This window comes from Phacochoerus africanus, chromosome 9 (assembly GCF_016906955.1).
Source record: "Phacochoerus africanus isolate WHEZ1 chromosome 9, ROS_Pafr_v1, whole genome shotgun sequence".
Lineage (NCBI taxonomy): Eukaryota > Metazoa > Chordata > Mammalia > Artiodactyla > Suidae > Phacochoerus > Phacochoerus africanus.
Genome location: NC_062552.1, coordinates 54,196,552 through 54,217,589, shown reverse-complemented (window position 1 = coordinate 54,217,589; position 21,038 = coordinate 54,196,552). Strand labels below are relative to the sequence as shown.

Sequence of the window (21,038 nt, the reverse complement as noted above, 5' to 3'; positions counted from 1 at the left end):
GAATAAGCCTCCGCCGTGACCCTAGCCACTTCAGTCAGATTCTTAACCCACTGCACCACAGCAGGAGCTCCTGTTAGTACATTTTAAAAGGTAGATGCTTCTTTTATTTATTTATTTATTTTCATCTTTTGTCCTCTTTTTTTTTTTTTAGGGCCGCACCCATGGCATATAGAGGTTCCCAGGCTAGGGGTCTAATCGGAGCTGTAGCCACCAGCCTATACCACAGCCACAGCAATGCTGGATCCAAGCCATGTCTGTGACCTACACCACAGCTCACGGCAACGCCGGATCCTTAACCCACTGAGTGAGGCCAGGGATCAAACTGGCAACCTCATGGTTCCTAGTCAGATTTGTTTCTGCTGTGCCATGATAGGAACTCCGGTAGATGCTTCTTTTGAGTAAGTATTTCACACACTTCATGGTACTGAGACCATGAAAAGCCACGGGCAGGCCTGACTCTCAAACTCTGAGCGTGTGAGCTAGTGGGAAGGGCCCGATGCTCTGTAGAACTCTGTTCGTACTTGATTTCCTCCTGTAGTGCTGTCTTAAAGAGCCGTAGGAGCAGGTACTCCTCTCGCTGGTTGGATGCATAGTTGTAGAGTGTAAAGATTACTGAGTCCATGAACTTGGTGGACTTGTTCTGGGGCATCTGAAAAATCAGCTTTGCCAGATAGGTGGGGTTGGTCTGAAATAAAACCACGAGATAACTTGTAGATAATACAGAAGATGACACAAACATTCACAAGTTTTCAGCCCAAAAGATTATAATGTACCTGAATAATCAAGAAAAATAAGACATCTCTTTGCTCTCCCCCTTAGCGAAAATCAGTAAGACTTCCATCGAGATCTATGCATAAGGTTTTCTTGTGGAAAAGTAAATTAACTTACATTTTGTAATAATAATTCCAGGAGCCACTCACCTGCAGTAAATAAAACAGGTGTTGATATGCTTCCAATTTCTCTCTCTTCTCTTTGCTCAAAGCCTTGAGACCTCCCTTTTGTTTATTTAGCATCATCATATCAGACAACTGTTCCTTATTTTTTTTGGTAAGTTTTTTACTGTGGGAAACCACATCCTATAAACAAACACATATACATAAATAAAAATAGTTTTTAAAGATGAAACTCCAGACACTATGGAAATAAGGTCTTTTAGCACCTAAAAACTCTCTTCTGAAGGTCTACTGCACTGGCAGATACACATTAAAAATTCTTTTTCTTTTTCTTTTTTTCATTTTACAGCTGCATGTGTGGCATATCGAAGTTCCCAGGTCGAACTGGAGCTGCAGCTGCCGGCCCACACCACAGCCACAGCAACAAGGGATCCCAGTTGCATCTGACACCTACACCGCAAATTAAAGCAACACCAGATACTTAACCCACTGAGCGAGGCCAGGGATGGAACGTGCATCCTCATGGATACTATGTTGGGTTCTTAACCTGATGAACCACAATGGGAACTGCCCCGTTAAATATTTTATAATCACTACATCATATTCTACTTTCCGTATATCAATCAAATCTATTTCTACTTCCATCTTCCTATAAAGAAATTGAACCATAAAAATGTCCACTGATTCAGGAAACCAACTTCCAGGAATCTATCTTATAAAGTCTTAAATACAATAAAAGTTATGCATGCATTGAAACTTTCACTGCAGTGTTATTTTGTAATAATAAAAATTTGAAAATGTCAAATCATCTAGAAAAAAGAGGTAAAACATAGACTATTTCCTGATGAATTATTATATTGCCATTAAAAACAATATTTATGATAACTTCACATAGAGAAAGTACCTCATCCTCTACATTAAATAAGAATGTAGGATACAAAATGATTATTGGGGTGGTAGAATCACGGGATGATTTTTATCTATTTTTCTCTATTTAAAATTTTGCTATTAAATCATTTCATTTCTTATATAACTTTGAAAAAACCTACGGCATTAGCAGAGAAGAAAGCCAGCCACTCCGGTCATAAAGAGGGAGGTGGGGGTACCAGGTAGGAAAAAATGTCCCAAGGCCCCTGCTGGCACTGGACCATACCTGCAGTGTAATTTTATTTTTCACCAGCAGTCCAATTTTGATATCCATGAGATTGAGGTCATTCTCCAGCTGTTGGTTAGAACGAATGAGGGTAATGACCTCTTCCCGCATCTTCATGAGATCAAGCTCCTCCTGAAAATCCTGGTCACTCTGGTCGAGCAGGTGGACAAATTTTCGGACTACAATCATTGGAGGATCCTCAGCATTGACTGACAGAAAGAAAGCATGTGTCAGACGAAGAATGGAATTGCTAAAAAAAAGTTCCGTGTCTTGGAAAACATCAGCATTGTCTTAAAAAAAAAAAAGCTCTATTCACATGTAAGACATCTGTTTATTTTTGAGATGTGCAAAGACAGACACCAAGTGCAGTCTTCCCAGTCATGCTACTGCTAGGTTGTTATGTGGAAGGTCACATGGCAAGCCACAAGACATCCAGCCACAGGTTAGCAAAGGGGCTTCAGTCACAAGCAGCACCCTACCCCCCAAGCCTTGCCTGCAGGACAAGAAAAGAGATCCGTGGAGAATACACAGAACCTGATGGCCTCAACTCTTCTCTGCCGAGCCAGTTACTCACTGAGAGTCTTGTAGTCATCACGAGCTTTGTTTGCCCGAATGAAAGCCTGGATTTTGATAATGTCATTTATCTAAGAAACAAAACAGAAGAAATTCCTCTGTTCACTTGTTCACCATGAACACAGCAAAACTGATGCTGTTGGTCCTTATTACCCAGGGGTACTCACGTGGTCTCGGAAGTACTGCAGGCGATCTCTATAGCGCTTTCTAGCTTGATGCATCCTTGCCAGGGACTGAATCTATGAAAAAGGAAGAGAGATGCTGGAAATTAGGAAAGCCCCTGCATCTCAACACGTGTCATACTCACGTCCCGCGTTGAGACATCCTGCCACGTACCTTTATAACTTCATCTTTGTGGGAGCGCAGGTAGGCTAAGCGATCTTGGTACGCCTTCTTCTGCTTGTATCCTCTCCACTGCGACTGAAACCATCAAATATTACAGTCGACACATTATTTCTTAAGGGTCAGAGGTAGTTAAATAATCTCGACTCGAAACGTTATCCAAGAGCAGCTTTAAAAAGGACTGTGTCCACCAGGGTTGGGGAGGGAGGGTGGACTGTTCTTCCCCCAGGAGAGGACACTGGCTAACTTCTACCTCCCTGCTGTGAGCACAAAGTGTGTCCACACGGACTTTGTTACTGGCTCCTCACAACAAATCAGGTGAGGAAGAGAAGATAAAATATAGGTATCCCTTTCATAGAGGAGGAAACCAACTTAGGGAAGAGGTCCACCACTACCTGGCAGTGGTAGAGCCCTAACTCCTGGCTCAGAATTCTCTCTGTGACATCGTGCTACCGTGTCATTGAAGCAAAATCACAGTTGCTTCTCCCAGTGTTCAAATCCGATACAAAGGAACAGCTTTAGAAGACAATGAGGTGCCCAAGAAAAATTGCCACTGAGCTGGATGGCTCACCGCTAAACACCACTAAGCACACGGTGATTACAATGGTTAACAGAGGAAGTGGTTTCAGAAGAAGGGAGAGACTAAGAGGTCAGAAGGCAAAAAATACACTCGGACATCTGATCCGAGGAGCTGACTGTTTATTATCCTGCTCTAGAAGCCAAAGTGCTGTCGGCATAAGAGGCTCTGAAATACCTGAATGCAAGTGATGGCAGGGATTTGTTTTTTCAGGAAATTCATCCTGGATCGGAATTCCTGTCGAACCAGGTATCCCCGGCAGCAAGCCTGCAGCCTGGTGATCAAGCCTTCGTTGGCCAGCCAGAGCTGTTCCCGGTTATACGCAGCAGTCACCCCAGAGATGGAACTCTGAAAAACCATCGGTCACGTGAAAAGACATGCAAAGATGAGAATGGACAGGAGTTTTAACACAGTATCATCCAGAGTGCACAAACTCACACTCACTGCTTTCCAAGTCTATAGCAGATCTTTAGCCAAGAAACAGGAATGAAGACTTCAGGTCTTATTTTTCAAGGCCAAGGTGTCTTCACACCCCCAAAAAAGTCATCAACAAAAAACTTATCTTCTTTTACCTCATTGGTTATTTTCTTTATTTACTCATCCACTCAACACTGACTGAGCCAGAACTGTGCTTGCTGATCTGGAGCCATTACTGACAAGAAGACAGCATGACAGGTGCCAACCACAAGGCCAGAGCCCCGACCACCACAGAGGAGAGCCCTGCAGGGGAGTGGTCAGACTTCTTGAGAAGTAACCTACAGTGTTTGGACTGTTACTACAAGTACTGGGAACCACCAAACTTCCAAACAGGAATAAAACTATCAGATTTACTTTGAGAAAAGCAGCACTGTCAGCAGAGTAACTGACAGATTAGCATGAGTGGGTGAATCAGAACGATGTTGTCATAATCCAAGTGAGACCACCTGGGCTTGAGTAAGGGCAGGAGCAGTGAGAATGGCTGGTGAGAACACCTAGTTACCCACCTAATGTAATGTCCCTGATCCCCCTTGTCCTTGGTATCAGAGCATTGATTTTTCCTTCTGGGCAAGAACATGTGCAGTTAAGACTCTCTGAGCTGGGGAGGGCTCGTGTGATGCAAGCAGAAGCAGCTTGGTAAGACCTTTAGGAACGTTCTTTGAGAGAGACAGACAGCTGGCATCATGCCTGTTTTGTTTTCTTTCCCTTCTTCCTACTTCCTGCCTGCTGTCCTTCTGGATGATAACGTGACTTTGAGAATGGAAGCCAGGGAGTTCCTGTTGTGGTGCAGCAGAAACAAATCTGACTAGGAACATTGAGGACACATGTGGTATAGGTCGAAGACGCGACTCGGATCTGGGGTTGCTGTGGCTGTGGTGTAGGCTGGCAGCTGTAGCTCCAGTTTGACCCCTAGCCTGGGAACTTCCATATGCTGTGTGTGCAGTCCTAAAAAGACAAAAAAAAAAAGCTATTTTTTGGGGAGGGGTCTTTTTGCCATTTCTTGGGCCGCTCTCGTGGCATATGGTGGTTCCCAGGCTAGGGGTCTAATTGGAGCTACAGCTACCAGCCTACACCAGAGCCACAGCAATCCGGGATCCAAGCCGTGTCTGTGACCTACACCATAGCTCACGGCAATGCCAGATCCTTAACCCACTGAGCAAGGCCAGGGACTGAACCAGCAACTTCATGGTTCCTAGTCGGATTCGTTAACCACTGAGCCACAATGGGAACTCCAAAAAAACCTATTTTTATGTGAAAGTGTAGGTTATATTCTTTTGGTTTTGCTTTTTTTTTTTTCTTTTTATGGCTGCATCTGCGGTGTATGGAAGTGCCCAGGCTAGGGGTCAAATCAGAGCTGTAGCTTCAGGCCTAGCCACAGCCACAGCCACACCAGCTCCGAGCCACATCTATGACCGACCCCACAGCTTGTAGCAATGGGATCCTTAACCCACTGAGCAAGGCCAGGGATCAAACCTCATCCTCATGGAGACCATGTAGGGTTTTCAACCTGATGAGCCACAATAGGAACTCTGCAAGTTATATTCTAATACAGCAAAGTTTGGAATTTGTGAAATATTCAGAAAAGAGATTAAAATTATTAATTGGGAAAGACTGAGTAGTTGCATTTAATGAGGAATCAGAACAACTTTTCATTTTTCTTCTTTGCTGGAATATCTGAGTTTTCTTTAATAAGAACACAATTTATCTGACTTAATTTTATAATCCAGATGTTTTACCAATTTAGGCCTAAGACACTCCCCCTAGGAAAAAAAAAAAACAACACTCTAAATTAGTTATGTAGGCTTAAATTTTAGTCTAGGGCTTTTGACCACATGCCTTATTCCTGCTAATATTTCTCTTAACTAATAACATTCAGGTACTGTCTCTCAGTGTCTTCTTGTAGAGAAATGTGACCTACCTGGATCTCCTCCCGAGAAAGCTGCATAAAATTTTGCACGAAGTCTGGGGGTTCATCCCATCCTCCTTCCTGGGTCTCCAGATTGTGGTAATAATAATATCCACCTTTCACCCAGTGCTTCACCCACTTGCTGTTATTATCTCCTGATAGAAGATAAGGGAAAGATAAAAGACGCCCAGAGCCGCATTCTCTACATTCATGTGTCTAATGTTACAGGATTATTCCAGTCAGGTTTAACAATCTAAATAATTCCAAAAACCTGTCCCTTGGGTCTATGAGAGCAAAGGGGCATCCTAAGTCCCTCTTAAATTATGACTTTGTAAGGTCTCATTTAGCCCATTCACATCCACATTAAAAAACAATACCTACGAAATCCAAATACGGAAATTAATCGTGACTGCCTTTGTTCCTTCCAAAGCCCACACCTAAGTTAAGATGTTTGTGTGTCAGAAAACCATTCCGATAAAATACATGTAACCCTTCAGCCTCTCTAACTAATTTTTTTTTAAAGGGAGGGCCATGAAATAGGGTGAAAAATCTTATCTTTATTCCCCTCTTTTTGAAGATAAACTACTTTTAACTGTCCATAAGCTTAGGTAATCAAAACCACTAACACCCCATGAAAAAAACATTTTCAGAAAATTGACCTTTTGGACACAGCTGCCCTCAAGGAGGGAAAAAAGAAAAATTTCAAAATAGGAATATTATCTCCTTGGGTTTTAAAATAAACCTAATGCTATACTTCTGAAGTACCCTTCCCCACAGCTTGCCCCTTTCCTCTCCATCTGAACAGTCATATGTTTAAGTCCTTACTTTCAGGGCACAACTTTATTTACCCATAACTCACCTACTGCCAGTTTTTTCTTCTTGGCTTCAGCAAGGTCACTCTGGTAAGTCTGACCACATTCAGGGATGACACCATACAAGCCGACATCAGGGGAACGAAGGGCACTCAGTGTTCTGCTAACATCGCCACTGTCCACTGCTTCGTTAATGGCAAAGATTCCTAAGGCAACTATCCCAGAAGAGAACTGTTACTGGAATAGTTTAGGAAGCATCTAGATGCACCTGCTGGCAACCTGTTCCCCCTACATCTCTCTGTCCTGATCAGCTGAGTACTGAGATATGGAGCACCTCACCACCCCTACTCTCCACCAGAAAAACAAAAACAACTGATACGTACACTTCTGTGCTTCTTGGGTGTCTTTGTTGGACTGCCAGATTCCACCCTGAATTTCATCCAACCACAACACAGCTGACTCATCCTGAGTTTCCTACAAACCATTAAAAGCAAAACAATATTAGAATCATGAAATCGGAGTACATGTCACTATGGTGGCTTCCGAGACTCAACCAGAGAAAGAAGTTTCAAACATACAAGACACGTGCTAAGTGAGTGCTCTGCCATGTGAGCTAATTAATTCCTCACTGTCATATAAGACACATGGAATCATCAACTGGAAGAAACTGGGAACCAAAAAACTGGTAAAACGCAGAAGAGAAATGCCTCCGACGTAGTAGAAGATTTAGGAAGATGAATTCAATTCATTCAGGAGGACAAGAGCAGGTAGAAGGGACAAAAGGTCCAAACAGGGAAGGGGCCCATGGACTTAAATACTGTGACAAGAACCACAGCGTGTATATGAATATGCAACACTTTTTAGAAAGAGCCTTTGCCAACAATATCCAAAGGAATATTGAACTGTTTTTAAGACTAGCAAGATTTTTTTTTGGGGGGGGGGGGGAGCTTTTTGGTGTTTCTAGGGCCGCTCCCACGGCATATGGAGGTTCCCAGGCTAGGGGTCGAATCGGAGCTGTAGCCACCGACCTACGCCAGAGCCACAGCAACACCAGAACCAAGCTGTGTCAACACCAGAACCACAGCTCACGGCAACGCCGGATCCTTAACCCACTGAGCAAGGCCAGGGATCGAACCTGCAACCTCATGGTTCCTAGTCAGATTCGTTAACCACTGAGCCACGACAGGAACTCCAAGACTACCAAGATTTTATCACATGTAAACCAGGAGTCACTATAGGCAATCTAAACTTATCACCGGCTTATATTCTGAAACCTCAGTTAAAATCAATCAGTTGTTGGAAACTTAAAAACACATTTTCACGCAGAAACATAATAAATGGTGATTCATTTCCTCAGCATGGCCAACAAAAGCCTCTCTTAGCCATTTGAGCAGAATACTAGGGACAGAGGTGAAATAGAAGTGGAGTCTTTTTGTCCAGAAAAGGAGAGGCACCTTGGGTTTTAAAGTGACCGGGTTGTGTCATGTTTGAGGTAATTTTGGCAGATCCAACGAAAGTAACTGCTCCTAAGGCTTGAGCTAATAGCAACTGGGATAAATAATAGCTCAAAAATCCATCAAGACTGCTTGATGTAAATATAATTTGCCAAGGCACCAATGAGGTGGCTGTGGTTAAGAACTGAGAACAACGAGCTCTGTGGCACTTTACTCTATTCCCGTCAGTGCTCTGTGCCCAACCTACCCCAACCCCGTTCTCCACCCCATACACCCCTACCTCCTTCAAAGCCTTATCTAGTCCCAGAGAACTGACATTAGTTGACCTGTTAGGTGGTTCCCTGGGAGAACACAGCTAGGCTGTCCTTATTTGACCTGACTTAGAGCTTGCCCAATGCAAACAGCCTCTTCTTTAGGGTCATTTGTCCAAAACAGTAATTATTTCACATCACAGATATCTGGGGCAGTGGGTAAAAATTTAGGCAAATAATAGGCTAACCTGAAAGTTGAAAAGGGCAAGTTAAAGAAGAAGTGTCCACGGACATCTTTGAAAAGCTCTGATGAATTCCTGGGATGGGAATCTAGAAGGTCATAGTGCATGTGTGGGCTGTGCACATGCTCAGAAAAGATCTGATAAGGCTGTAAGCTTTCTCCTCTGGCTGACCTTGAGGCTCTGGGCAAGCTTGAAGTGAAGGCTAAAGCAAAACTATAAACTGGCTGAGTGTTGAGGGCATACCCCAACACACACAAAAGTCCTCAGCAGAGGCCGGGAGCTTTAGTGGTTCTAGGCACTTTAGGAAATTTCTGTCTAATCATTAGCCGACTACTAGCTAACCAACCAGGGACTTCAGTAGACACACAAGCCAAAGAATACAGATTTGGCAGGACTGAAAATCACTAAAAAAATTACATGAGAAACAAATAGGGATAACCTAAGGAGGGGGGTAGAATCTGACTTTTTCATTATATTAAAATGTCCAGCTTTCAGCCAAAAATTAAAAGACATGTAAACAAAAAAGTATGGTCCAAACAGGACAAAAAAAGCAGACAACAGAAATTGTTCAAATTGAACTTTTAAGCAGACAAAGACTTAAATCAGCTATCTTAAATATGTTCCAAGAACTAAAAGAAATCACATATAAAGAACTTAAGGAAAGTATGAGAACAATGCCTCACCAAATAAAGAAAAAAAAAATTTGTATGTATTTTAAGAACCAGATTAAATTACAGAGTTGAAAATACAATAACTGAAATGAAAAATTCAGCAGACTTGAGCAAGGAGAAGAAAGAATCAGCAAACTTGAAGGTAGGTCAATCAAAATTATCCAGTTTAAGTCTAAAGAACAGTAATAAAAAAGAATGAAGAAAAATGAACAAAGCCTCAGAGACCTATGGTTACCATCAATAACACCAATATAGGCATAATGGCATTCCCAGAAGGCAAGGAAAAAGAGAAAGAAGCATTTTATTTGAAGAACAGCTGAACAGATCTGTAACAAATATAGAGATGGAATCAGTAACCAAAACGCATCCCACAAAAACAACCAAACCAAAGATGCAGGACCAAATGACTTCACTAGTGAATTCTACCAAATGTTTAAAGAAGAACTAATATCAACCCTTTACAAACTCTTCTAAAACATAAAAGAGGAAGGAGCACTTCTCAATTCATTCTACGAGGCCATTATTACTGTGATACCAAAACCAAACACAAAGATATTACAAGAAAAACAGACCAAATTTAAATCAAGATCTTTCACTTGCTAAATTTGGAACTCAAAAGATTATTTTTATAACTACTCCCAAGAGGAACTTAGAAGCTGAGCCAAGGCTTAAAAAAAGACAGTTACACCTGGCAGTGCTAAGTTAATTTTCCTCTAACTCTACCCTTCCTCTGCCTTTGATAAACTCTGAAAAGTTATTCCACAGCCAAAGGAAATGCTTAAAACTCTAGTCACATCCCCTAAAACTTTAACTCCCATGACCCAAACAAAAGGAGCAGCCAGGCCTATCACATGTGTGAGAACAGGTACAAGTTATATCCTCACTCTAAATTTCCTTTTTTAGACATGAACTCAGTCCTACCTTAGTCTTTCAAAGCCCATTCCTCTGTCAGTCAGATATAAGACTCCTTCTGGACTAATAATAAGGCAGCAAAAAATACTACCACAACTGGCCTACACAGAATCATTGCAGCCAGGCTTCAGAATAGAGATTCTGAATCAGCAGAAATAGAGTTAAAGCTTAAGAATCTGGAGTTCCTGTCGTGGCTCAGTGGTTAACGAATCCAACTAGGAACCATGAGGTTGCGGGTTTGATCCCTGGCCTTGCTCAGTGGGTTAAGGATCTGGCATTGCCATGAGCTGTGGTGTAGGTCAAGAATGCTGCTCGAATCTGGCATTGCTGTGGCTGTGGTGTAGGCCGGCAGCTACAGCTCCTATTAGACCCCTAGCCTAAGAACCTCCATATGCCACTGGTGTGGCTCTAAATAGATTTTAAAAAAAAAGCTTAAGAATCTGGTTGTTTATGTTTGTTGGTTGGTTTTTCGGGGTTTTTGTTTGTTTGTTTGTTTTTGGCTGCACCTGTAGCATGTGAAAGTTCCTGGGCCAGGGTGATGAAACCTGTGCCACAGCAGCAACCTGAGCCACAGCAGTGACAACACTGGATCCTTAACCCACTAGCTATTAGGGAACTCCAGGAAGCTATATTTTATTTTATTTTATTATTTTTTTTTGTCTTTTTTTGCTATTTCTTGGGCCACTCCCACGCATATGGAGGTTCCCAGGCTAGGGGTCGAATCGGAGCTGTAGCCACCGGCCTATGCCAGAGCCACAGCAACACGGGATCCGAGCCACGTCTGCAACCTACACCACAACTCACAGCAACACCGGATCATTAACCCACTGAGCAAGGGCAGGGACCGAACCCGCAACTTCATGGTTCCTGGTCGGATTCGTTAACCACTGCGCCACAACGGGAACTCCAGGAAGCTGTATTTAAAAAATGACTTTTCAAGTGTTCTAGTGATCAGTCAAGTCTGGGAGGTCCAAAGACAGACTGCAATTTACAGCTTCTCTACAGCCAACTGCTTCTCACCTGAGTAAGTAAAACTAGTTAATGTTTTTACCTACAAAATGGGAGTTGCAATTCAACCCTTACCATAGGATCAACATGCATAATAATGAACCTCTTAAAAGGAACCTGGTACTTGTTACATTTACATGGTTAGCTCACAGCAATGACAAAGGAACCAGAGGAGATCTATCAACATTATATTACCCACAGCTCTTCCCCATAACCCAACTTAGAGCCCAGCAAGAGTGTCAGTGGACAAAAGCTCCAGTAACACAAAAGGCCTGGTCTGTTTTACTAACTTTGGCTTCCTAGAAAGTATCTGACCCCTTGAATTAAGAATCACTTTTAGTTCGTCCCCTTGCTGCAAGAATCTCATTGTAGGGACCTTGTAAGTCAGAAAAGAAAGCTGTGGTCGTCCTTATCCAATTGTTGTTAGTTAGAAGGAACTTAAAAGGAGATGGATCACAATGCAGAAAAAAGAGATGTTCATTATACTTTAATCACAGAACAAATATCTGATGGACTACTAAATACACAGCAACTTACTATTCAGCAAGAGGACTAAAAAAAAAAAAAAAACATAAATCTTGTCTACTTCCTCAACAAATTAGCTGAAAGGCAAAACGAGCTTTTTAAAAGGTGGGTTTGTGTTACAATTACTTTGGAAAACTTATAGCAGCGTTATTCCTAATAGCCATGAAGTAGAAACATGACCATCAACTCATGAATAGATAAATAAAATGTGATATAGCCACACAGTGGAATATTATTCAACAATAAAAAGAAAATACTAATATATGCTACAGCTTGGATAAACCAAGCTAAGTGAAAGAAGCCAGTCACAAAAAGACAAATCCATTAACCGAAAGTAGACTGACAGTGACCTAGGGCTGGAGAGATTGAGGGAAATGAGGAGTGATTACTAATGGGTACGAGGTTTCTTTCTGGAGTGATGAAAGTGTTCTAAAATGGATTGTGGTGATGGTTGCACAACTCTGTGAACAGATGGAAAACCACTGAATTGTATACTATAGATAGTGAGATGTACAGTATGTGAATAACATCTCAATAAAGCCATTATTTTAAAAAAAGTTATGACATTATCTACTAAAGCTTAACATATACATTCTCTATGACCCACAAATTCCATTTGTAAATGAATACCTAATATAAATGTATATATATTTACCAAAAGACATGTACTAGGATATTCACAGCAGCACTATTTCCAATAGCCACCAAGTGAGAAACAACCAGAATTCACCAATAATAGAATATATAACCACAAAAGAGATGGTACTCAACACCGAGAGTGAATCAACTACTGCTGTGGGCAACCACATGCATGAATTACGCTGGTCAAGAGAAGCCAGACACAATATATAATGTATGATCTCACTCACATGCAGTTTAAAATCAGAAAAAAAAATCAACTTCAGTGTTAGAAATTAGGATAATGGTTAACATTAGACCTGGGGGAGTGAAAAAGAATGGAAGGGGATCTAAGCGGTTTCTGTTAATGCTTTTTATAATCTGAGCACCGATTACATAAATACGCTCTCTTCCAAACATTTATACCACCATATACTTATATAATTTAAGCATTTTTCTGGACCATATATTTCAATACAGAATTTATTTTTTAAGAGACATAAGAGGAGTTTCCTTCTGGCCTATTGGTTAAGGAGCCAGCATTGTCACTCCTATGGCATGTGCTCAATCCCTGACCCTGGAACTTCTTCATGCCACAAGTGCAGCCAAAAAAATAAAAGATGACTAAGTTCTGAAGAGCTAATGTATAACATGGTGAGCCAAGTTCATAACACTGTAATGCATAACTGAAATCTGCTAAGAGGGTAGAACTTAAACGCTCTCATCAAAAACAGAGTAAATATACACATGAAAGATGACAGATGAGTTAGCATGTATCAGATCGTCATGCTTCAGATTTTAAATAGCTTACAATTTTACTTGCCAATTATACCTCAAAAAAGCTGAAAAAATAGTGGATGTAAGTGCATATTAAAAAAAAATTTTAAAGAGATATAAGAGGAGCTTCCTGTTGGCCTAGTACCTAGGATCTGGTACTGTCACTGCTGTGGCGCAGGTTTGATATCTGGCCCAGGAATTTCCACATGCTACAGGCATGGTCAAACAATCAAACCAAAACCAAAACAAGAGACTCAGAGATGTGTCTACATCAATGACAACAATGAACAAAAAAACCCAAATGTGTAAAAGAGCATAAGCTTCTGGAAGGTAGAATATTTGTCTCTCATGCTGTGTGGACCTCCAATGCTCTGAATCTAAGGATGCTCAGGAAGAAGCCATTGAGTGAATACCCCTACCTCTATCTCGGTTCTAGGAGGGATGAAGTTTTCTGAACAGAAAGGAACAATTCTGTGCCACTCACCTGGGCTTTCTCCCTCTTTGCCCTGATTAGTGTGTCCTGATAATGCTGGGCCACTTCTGCGAGGACCCCCTCAAGTTTAGCTGCAGGAGTCTGCAGGGCCTGCAGAGTCTTTTGGGCATCACCTTCATCCAGGGCTTCGTTAATTAAGCCAATGGCTAAAATTCCTAAATAGGAATGGACAAAAAGTTATTTTTTTAAATTAAGAAATTATTTAAATAAATCAGTCCTTAAACACACTGGGTGATCAGAAATCCTCTACTCAAGAGTAATCATGATTCAAACTATAACTATCATTCATAATATTAAGCAGCAGTTACATTTTTTTCTTTAAATTTAGTGTTTGTTTCATCTACGTCAACTCCCTTGTGTTCATATTCCTATTGAGAGCTCAGGTCCTTTTGTTTTGTTAATTGCTCTAACTTAAGAGTGATGAGGATTTTGATGAGACTGGCCTTATAGGATAGCTTTCAAGTGTATTCCAGTGTGTGATCAAAAACATTCTTGATTCATAAAAAGTCAAGAGGTCCAGGGATATTAAAAGTCACCTAGCTCAACATTTTCGTTTTAAAAAGGTGAGCCTTAGAGATCTAAGATCACAAAACAAACAAGTGGCAGACAGAGAATCAAAACTCAGGGCTTCCCACTCCAAAGCAAGACTATCCCCACTAAATCACTATTTCTCATAGGAAACACTAATTATTTTTATTTATCAATTATTATTATCTTCTTTTTTGGCTGCCCCCATGGCATACAGAAGTTCCTGGGCCAAGGATCAAATCTGAGCCAGAGCTGTGACCTACGTATACCACAGCTGTAGCAACACTTAGATTCTTAACCCACTGCACAGGGCCAGGGATTGAACTGGTGCCTCCTTAGAGACAAGCCGTATCATTAACCCACTGGGCCACAGCGGGAACTCTGGAAATACTAATTTAAACTAGAAATGTTAACTCCTCAAGAATCTTAGGCAGCTGGACTACGACTTTTGTAAAGACTCTATTGTGTAATAAAAAACTGGCTGGTCTTTGTCCCTGGTTTCCAGAAAGGAAGCCTCTAAACCCTTGGAATTTCCCAACTGACAGGAGTATCTCTGTTATTCACAGTGGGCCCTTAGGACCACACCTGAGTTTACCAATCAGGTAACCCCTGGTGGGCCCTAGAGTTCTGAGGCAGGGCTGGTCATCTTGGAAAGACCAACTATGTGATTAGAATACTGGGGCTTTGAGCCCCGTGTCATCAGGATATCAGATAGCCTCCCCAGGGAGGGGAGGCGAACTAGAAATCAAGTTCAACTAACTGACCAATAATTCAATCAGTATTTGTATGTAATGAAGCCTCAATAAAAACTCCTGGTACCCAAAGCTGAGGTAAGCTTCCCTGGTTGTGATACACATCCATGGGCTGGGAGGGTACCATACCCTAAGGATACAGAAGCTTCCAATTTAAGACTCTACCAAACATTGCTCAACTCTTCTCTTCTTTTGACTAGTCCTGATTTGTATTCTTTGTAATAAAACTATAATCATAGGTATAGCGCTTTTCTGAGTTCTATAAGTCATTCTAGCCAACTCTTGAATCTGAGGGGGAAGAGAGCACCCCGAATACCTAGCCAGTTTCTTGGAAGTGTGGTGACCTGGGAACTCCAGAGATTAAGGCTGCTGTCTGAAGTGAGAGGAGTCCTGGGAGGACTGTACCCTCAATCTGGGCAGTATGATCCAACTCCAGGTAGTGAGTGTCAGAACTACTTGTTATAACAGCATTTAAGAATCAAAGATCAGAGTTCCCTTTGTGGCTCAGCAGAAACGAATCCAACTAGGAACCATGAAGTTGCAGGTTCGATCCCTGGCCTCACTCAGTGGGTTAAGGATCTGGTGTTGCGGTGAGCTATGGTGTCGGTCGAAGATGTGGCTTGGAACTGCTGTTGCTGTGGCTCTGGTATAGGCTGGCAACTATAACTCCAATTCGACCCCTAGCCTAGGAACCTCCTTATGCTTTGGGTGCTGCCCTAAAAAGCAAAAAAATAAAAAAATAAAAGATCGTGTTTGGAGTTCCCGTCGTGGGTCTGTGGTTAACAAACCCAACTAGCATCCAAGAGGACACAGGTTTGATCCCTGGCCTCACTCAGTGGGTTAAGGATCTGGCTTGCCGCGAGCTGTGGTGTAGGTAGCAGACACGGCTCGGATCCCGCATTGCTGTGGCTGTGGTGAAGGCCAGGGGCTACAGCTCCAATTTGACCCCTAGCCTGGGAACCTTCATATGCCACGGGTGCAGCCCTAAAAAGACAAAAAATAAATAAGTAAATAAATAAAAATAAAAGATCATGTTCAAGTTACCTTCTGAAAAATTTAGTTATTATATACCTAAGAGCAATTGTCTGGTGTTTTGAAAACAATACACGAAAGCAGCTTTTTGAGATTGATAGATAATTTTTTTTTTTCAATTTCCAAAAATCCTCCCAGGAGTAGCGTTTAGAACCAGCTTACAGAATCACACTATCTGTACTTGTGACATTATTGGGGGGATAGGAAGTAGACTACTCACTCTCGTGTTCCTCCTGCACCACCAGATTCACATGGTCCACGCAAGCTTGGATGTCATTCCACGTAATAAATTCATTATTTTCTGCATGTGCCTGAGCTTTCAGTTTCATCAATTCATCGAGATACCTGCGCCATTCCCCCAACAAAAGAGATAATGAAGTACAACATAAGAAAAGGAACCTTTAGGACTCTTTCAGAGGACAGCAATGAGAAGATGTGGGGGCAAAGGATCCACGAAACAGAGACAGCTAAGATACCCCCAACAGTCTAATGTATTCTGGAGGTCAGCTTTGGGGCTGAAGAGTTACCCTGGATAAAGTGTAAAAATGCAAGGATATCATTTATACTTAACAGCCTATTCTAAACTTCAGGTAAGACCAACTCTAGAATCAGAGGCAGCAGTTCAAGCAATTCCTCTAAAGACAAGAAAACAAGGCCATACACCAGCTAATAAACCTAGAAGGAATGACAGATCAACAAATCACCATTCAGCAACTCTTCCCAAAAGTATAGATTTAGGCAGGGATTATCACTTGGGGTGAAAAATATTAGGTGAATCATTAATGGGAAACTGGACAATTTGATGGCACGAAAGGTGCATCAAAAATTACGCTCTGGTGATAAGGGAAAAACACAAGTATATGATAGTGGGATTAGCTGTCTCCCTAATCCAAGGATCAATCTTCATACCTCTAATGGTGGGGATAGGCAGATTTTATACGCCTCTTTTTTTTCTTTTTTCTTTTATAATGATTTTTATTTTTTCCATTATAGCTGGTTTACAGTAGTCAATTTTTTACTGCACAGCAAAGTGACCCAGTCACACATACATGTATTCATTCTTTTTTCTCCCATTATCATGCTCCATCATAAGTGACCAGACATAGTTCCCAGTGCCATAGAGCAGGATCCCATTGCTTATCCATTCCAAAGGCAACAGGTTGCATCTATTAACCCCAAATTCCCAGACCATCCCACTCCCTCACCCTCCCTCTTAGCAACCACAAGTCTGTTCTCCTTGTTCAGGATTTTCTTTTCCGTGGAAAGGTTCATTTGTGCCATATATTAGTTTCCAGATATAAGTGAAATCATATGGCATTTGTCTTTTTCTTTCTGACTTACTTCACTTAGTATTAGAGTAGATTTTATATGGCTCTTAATATGAGAAAATATGAAACACACATCACCAAAAATACTTAATTGAATCTTGAAAAGCCTTTAGACCTAATTTCCAATTTATAGGAATAAACCAAATATTAAGAAACCGGAACTGAAGATGGGCCATTTTATAGGACACTGGCCCTATCTCCTTAACAAGTCAGTGTCATAAAGAAAGGGACAATGCTAGATTAAAAGATACCAAAGGGACACAACAGTCAGATGTTAACACATGGTCCTGATTTGCATGGCTGAAAAGAACAGCTTGGGAACAAATACGGAAGTGTGGAAACTGGACTAGGTTTAGAAAGTATTCAGGAAGTACTGTTGATTTTGTCAGGGTATAAGACAGTGTTATTGCGGCTGTATAATAAATATCCTCATTGTCTTAAATAAATTTAGGAGTGGAATGTTATGATATCTGTAATTTACTACAAATTCCTCAGGATGATAAAAAATAAAATGAATCAAAATAGAAAAAAAAAAAAAAAAAGATGATCATACTAAGTCACAATGCCTGCAAAGAAAACAAGAGTGTTGGAGTTCCCATTGTGGCACCGAGGAAATTAATCTGACTAGTAACCATGAGGTTGTGGGTTCGATCCCTAGCTTCGCTGAGTGAGTTAAGAATCCGGCGTTGCTGTGTGCTGTGGTGTAGGTCACAGATGAGGCTCAGATGCCACGTGGCTATGGCTGGCAGCTGTAGCTCCAATTCGACCCCTAGCTTAGGAACATCCTTATGCCACGGCTGTGACCCTAAAAAGCAAAAAAAAAAAAAAAAAAAGACTTGGCACACAAACACCAGAAGGGACAGCTACCTAATGGATTCAATCCATCACTTGGGCACCCACCTCTGATAGTTTTCTTCTTCAATATTTGTGAGGCCTGTAACTGAACTGCTCAGCTGTCTCCACACTGTATTCATGTCTCCAGACTCCAGCGCCCTGTTGATCAAGGCCACCGATGACAACATCTCCACTGCAACAGAGAGCTCGGGATGGGTGAGGCTATGCTGTACAGAAAGGAAGGCGGTGGGGGAAAGAGTAAGGAAAGGCATTCTGGAATACCAAGGGAGATCACAAGTTTAATAAAGCCATAAGGAGTCTAAGTTTGTGGTTAAAAAAAAAAAAAATCAATAAATAAAAGTTCTACCTAACTCTGCCAAGAAATAGGTATTAAAGTCAGGTCTACCTCACTTTGCTCACAAACCACACAGGTCCAGTTAACTTACCTCAGGACTCTGTTGCTGCAGGGTAGCCAGCTCCTTCTGATAAAGCTCGGCAGCAAACGGGTACACCTGGGGCAGCTGGGCTTCGGGATTCATTAGTTCCAGAACAGTCTTCTCGGCAACTCCCTTTTGGATGGCAGCATTAATTGCTGCCACTGCTGCCAATCCTGGGCAGAAAGCAGAAGTCAGGAAGGGGGCTGGCTTCGAGAACCCCAACGGGAAGTAGATGGCAATTTTCACAGAAGAAAGTTACACTCTGTGTATAAACTATTAGCCATGACATTTCAAGTAGATCTTTCATCTTTAAAAGCAGCCTCCTTTGTATGAGAGTGAACTGTACGGTATGTGAACTACAACTCAATAAATCTGTGTAAAATACAGCCTCCTCTTCTCCTCACCCGTTTCCACTCCACAGTCGTCTTGCGTGCCACCACTAGGCTCTACCCAAAGGAACCTTCCCCTGTAGCTCAGCAGATAAAGTACCAGCTTATTAAGCTGCCATTCAAAGCTTTCCTCGATCTTTCCAAACCTTTATCTTACATAATTCAGCCTAAAACATCTACAAAAATTTTATTCCAACCACTGTTCCTTAAATACATCTGTCACTTTCCATCCTTCTGCTCCCAATTCCTTTCGCTCTGATGCCCTGTATTAGGAACATCCTTCTCTCTCCTCTCTCACCATCCAAATCTTAGCAGTCCCTTAAGTCTCACCTCCAGAGCCTCACCTCCTCCAGGTGTTTCCCTAACCAACCATGCAAGCACGTTGTGCTTCCTGGCCAAAGTGTGCCTACGATGACTCCAGTTCCACATTGAAACTGGAGGAACACTACTGCCACCAAAAAGGTACCTGGCTAATAGGCTTGGATGGGATGAGGAGAGACAGAATGGGACCTCAGATCCCTCAATGACATCAAGCCATTCTTCCTCCCCTACTCAGTATTTCAGGGGACACCAGCTGAGAGGACTCTTACTTCTCTGATACTGCTGGGCAGCAATGTTTCCAGCATCCACTCCGGACTGTAGCTCCTCTTTCTGCAGGGGCTCGGCCTGGCCGCTCTGAGAAAAGCAAAGGACATTTAGGTAAAGATGACTCCTGCCCATGTGCCTCCAGACCTCACAGAGCTCGCTTCTCAGGAGCAGTCACTAAGGACAGAGAGCCACAGGCACAGCGATGGCTTCAGGCGATAGGCAGCCAAAGCGGCAGCCCGAGCTGGAGCCAAATGCCAGTGTCAGATCTGGGGTAGAGTGACTCTCCAGGTACCAACACATTTTAAAAAATATTTTGTAAAAAGCATCAAAATGTTCTGAGATAAAATGTTTATAAGAAACATTAGCACATTAATGCTGCTTATTCTGGCCAATGCTAGCAATCTGTAAGATGTATACTTGTCCTTATTTAGAAAATGACCAAAAAAAAACACCACAGAGTACAATCCCACACAGTCTACTCTTACTGCACATTAAGTACTTTCTCAGTGTTGGCCTGAAGAAACTAGTGAGGAAGTTTTTGTTTTTTTAAGTGGAAATTCCTGAAGTAAGAATGTAAAAATTCAGGTTTTCCCTAGCGGCTTTTAGTTAGCAATTCAAGGGACCTCAAGTGAAGGGGTGGTCAGATTCAGAGGGTAGGCAATACTCATTTTAAAAGAGAATTTACAACTCTAAAAACAAAAGAGCTGAAGTCAATGTATACTTTACCTGAGGATGTTAAACAGCCTCATGTATATGCAGGGGAAAAAGTTAATCTAGGGGGAAAAAGCCCCATAAATATCTTTACACAGCAGCATGCGATGATTCAAACAGATGTACATAAACCTTTGCAGGTGCAATGCAGGATACTTTTACCTCTCTCTTCTGCTGTCTGTCACTCAGGAGCTGCTTGAGGTACCAGTCACTGTTCTGCTGCTGCAGTCCTCGAAGGCCCAGAGCTGGGGACTGCAGAATTTTGAACAAGGCCAGTGCAGATTCCTGCTCCAAAGCCTGGTCTACATTTGCTAATGCAGCAATCACTAAGGAGGAAAAAAATCAAAAGCTTAAGAAAAAAATATGCTAACCTTTTAGCCTAGAATGTTTTTTCTTCCCCCAAACCAATCTCAGTTCTAGATTAGGGAAATATAATTCAGACAGCCTTTACTCTGGAGTGTTACAGAAGCATAAGACCTTGGGGTTGGAAGAGAACCTTGACGTCATCAAGTCCAGGGGTTCCCAGGGTGTTCAGATTTTAACAGGTTCTTGGACCACATCCCAGGCCTACTTAAAAGCTCCTAGATGTAGACAGTTTGGCACCAACACGGGTAGCAACATACAAGGCACCAATGATACATGGGTAAATTCCTTCTAAAATGCCAAGTCATTGTCCAGGCTAAACCATTACACAGGAGAAGGTATTTCCCACAGCAACTCACTACATCTTTGGACAATTTTGTTTCCAAAATAAA

The 21,038-nt window shown here is 41.9% G+C and overlaps 1 protein-coding gene across 1 annotated transcript in view; it reads right to left on the bottom strand.

Annotated features, from left to right (window-relative positions):
* The window catches only part of IQGAP1 (IQ motif containing GTPase activating protein 1), a 105,885-nt gene that overhangs the window by 24,363 nt on the left and 60,484 nt on the right, over positions 1-21,038 (bottom strand). Inside the window, 16 exon segments of the mRNA XM_047796986.1 lie at positions 522-685; positions 921-1,076; positions 2,047-2,255; positions 2,621-2,690; positions 2,787-2,858; positions 2,956-3,039; positions 3,716-3,886; positions 5,934-6,076; positions 6,781-6,948; positions 7,117-7,207; positions 13,676-13,839; positions 16,217-16,341; positions 18,225-18,385; positions 18,605-18,768; positions 19,575-19,659; positions 20,446-20,609. Of these exon segments, the coding sequence (XP_047652942.1) occupies positions 522-685; positions 921-1,076; positions 2,047-2,255; positions 2,621-2,690; positions 2,787-2,858; positions 2,956-3,039; positions 3,716-3,886; positions 5,934-6,076; positions 6,781-6,948; positions 7,117-7,207; positions 13,676-13,839; positions 16,217-16,341; positions 18,225-18,385; positions 18,605-18,768; positions 19,575-19,659; positions 20,446-20,609 (2,191 nt within the window).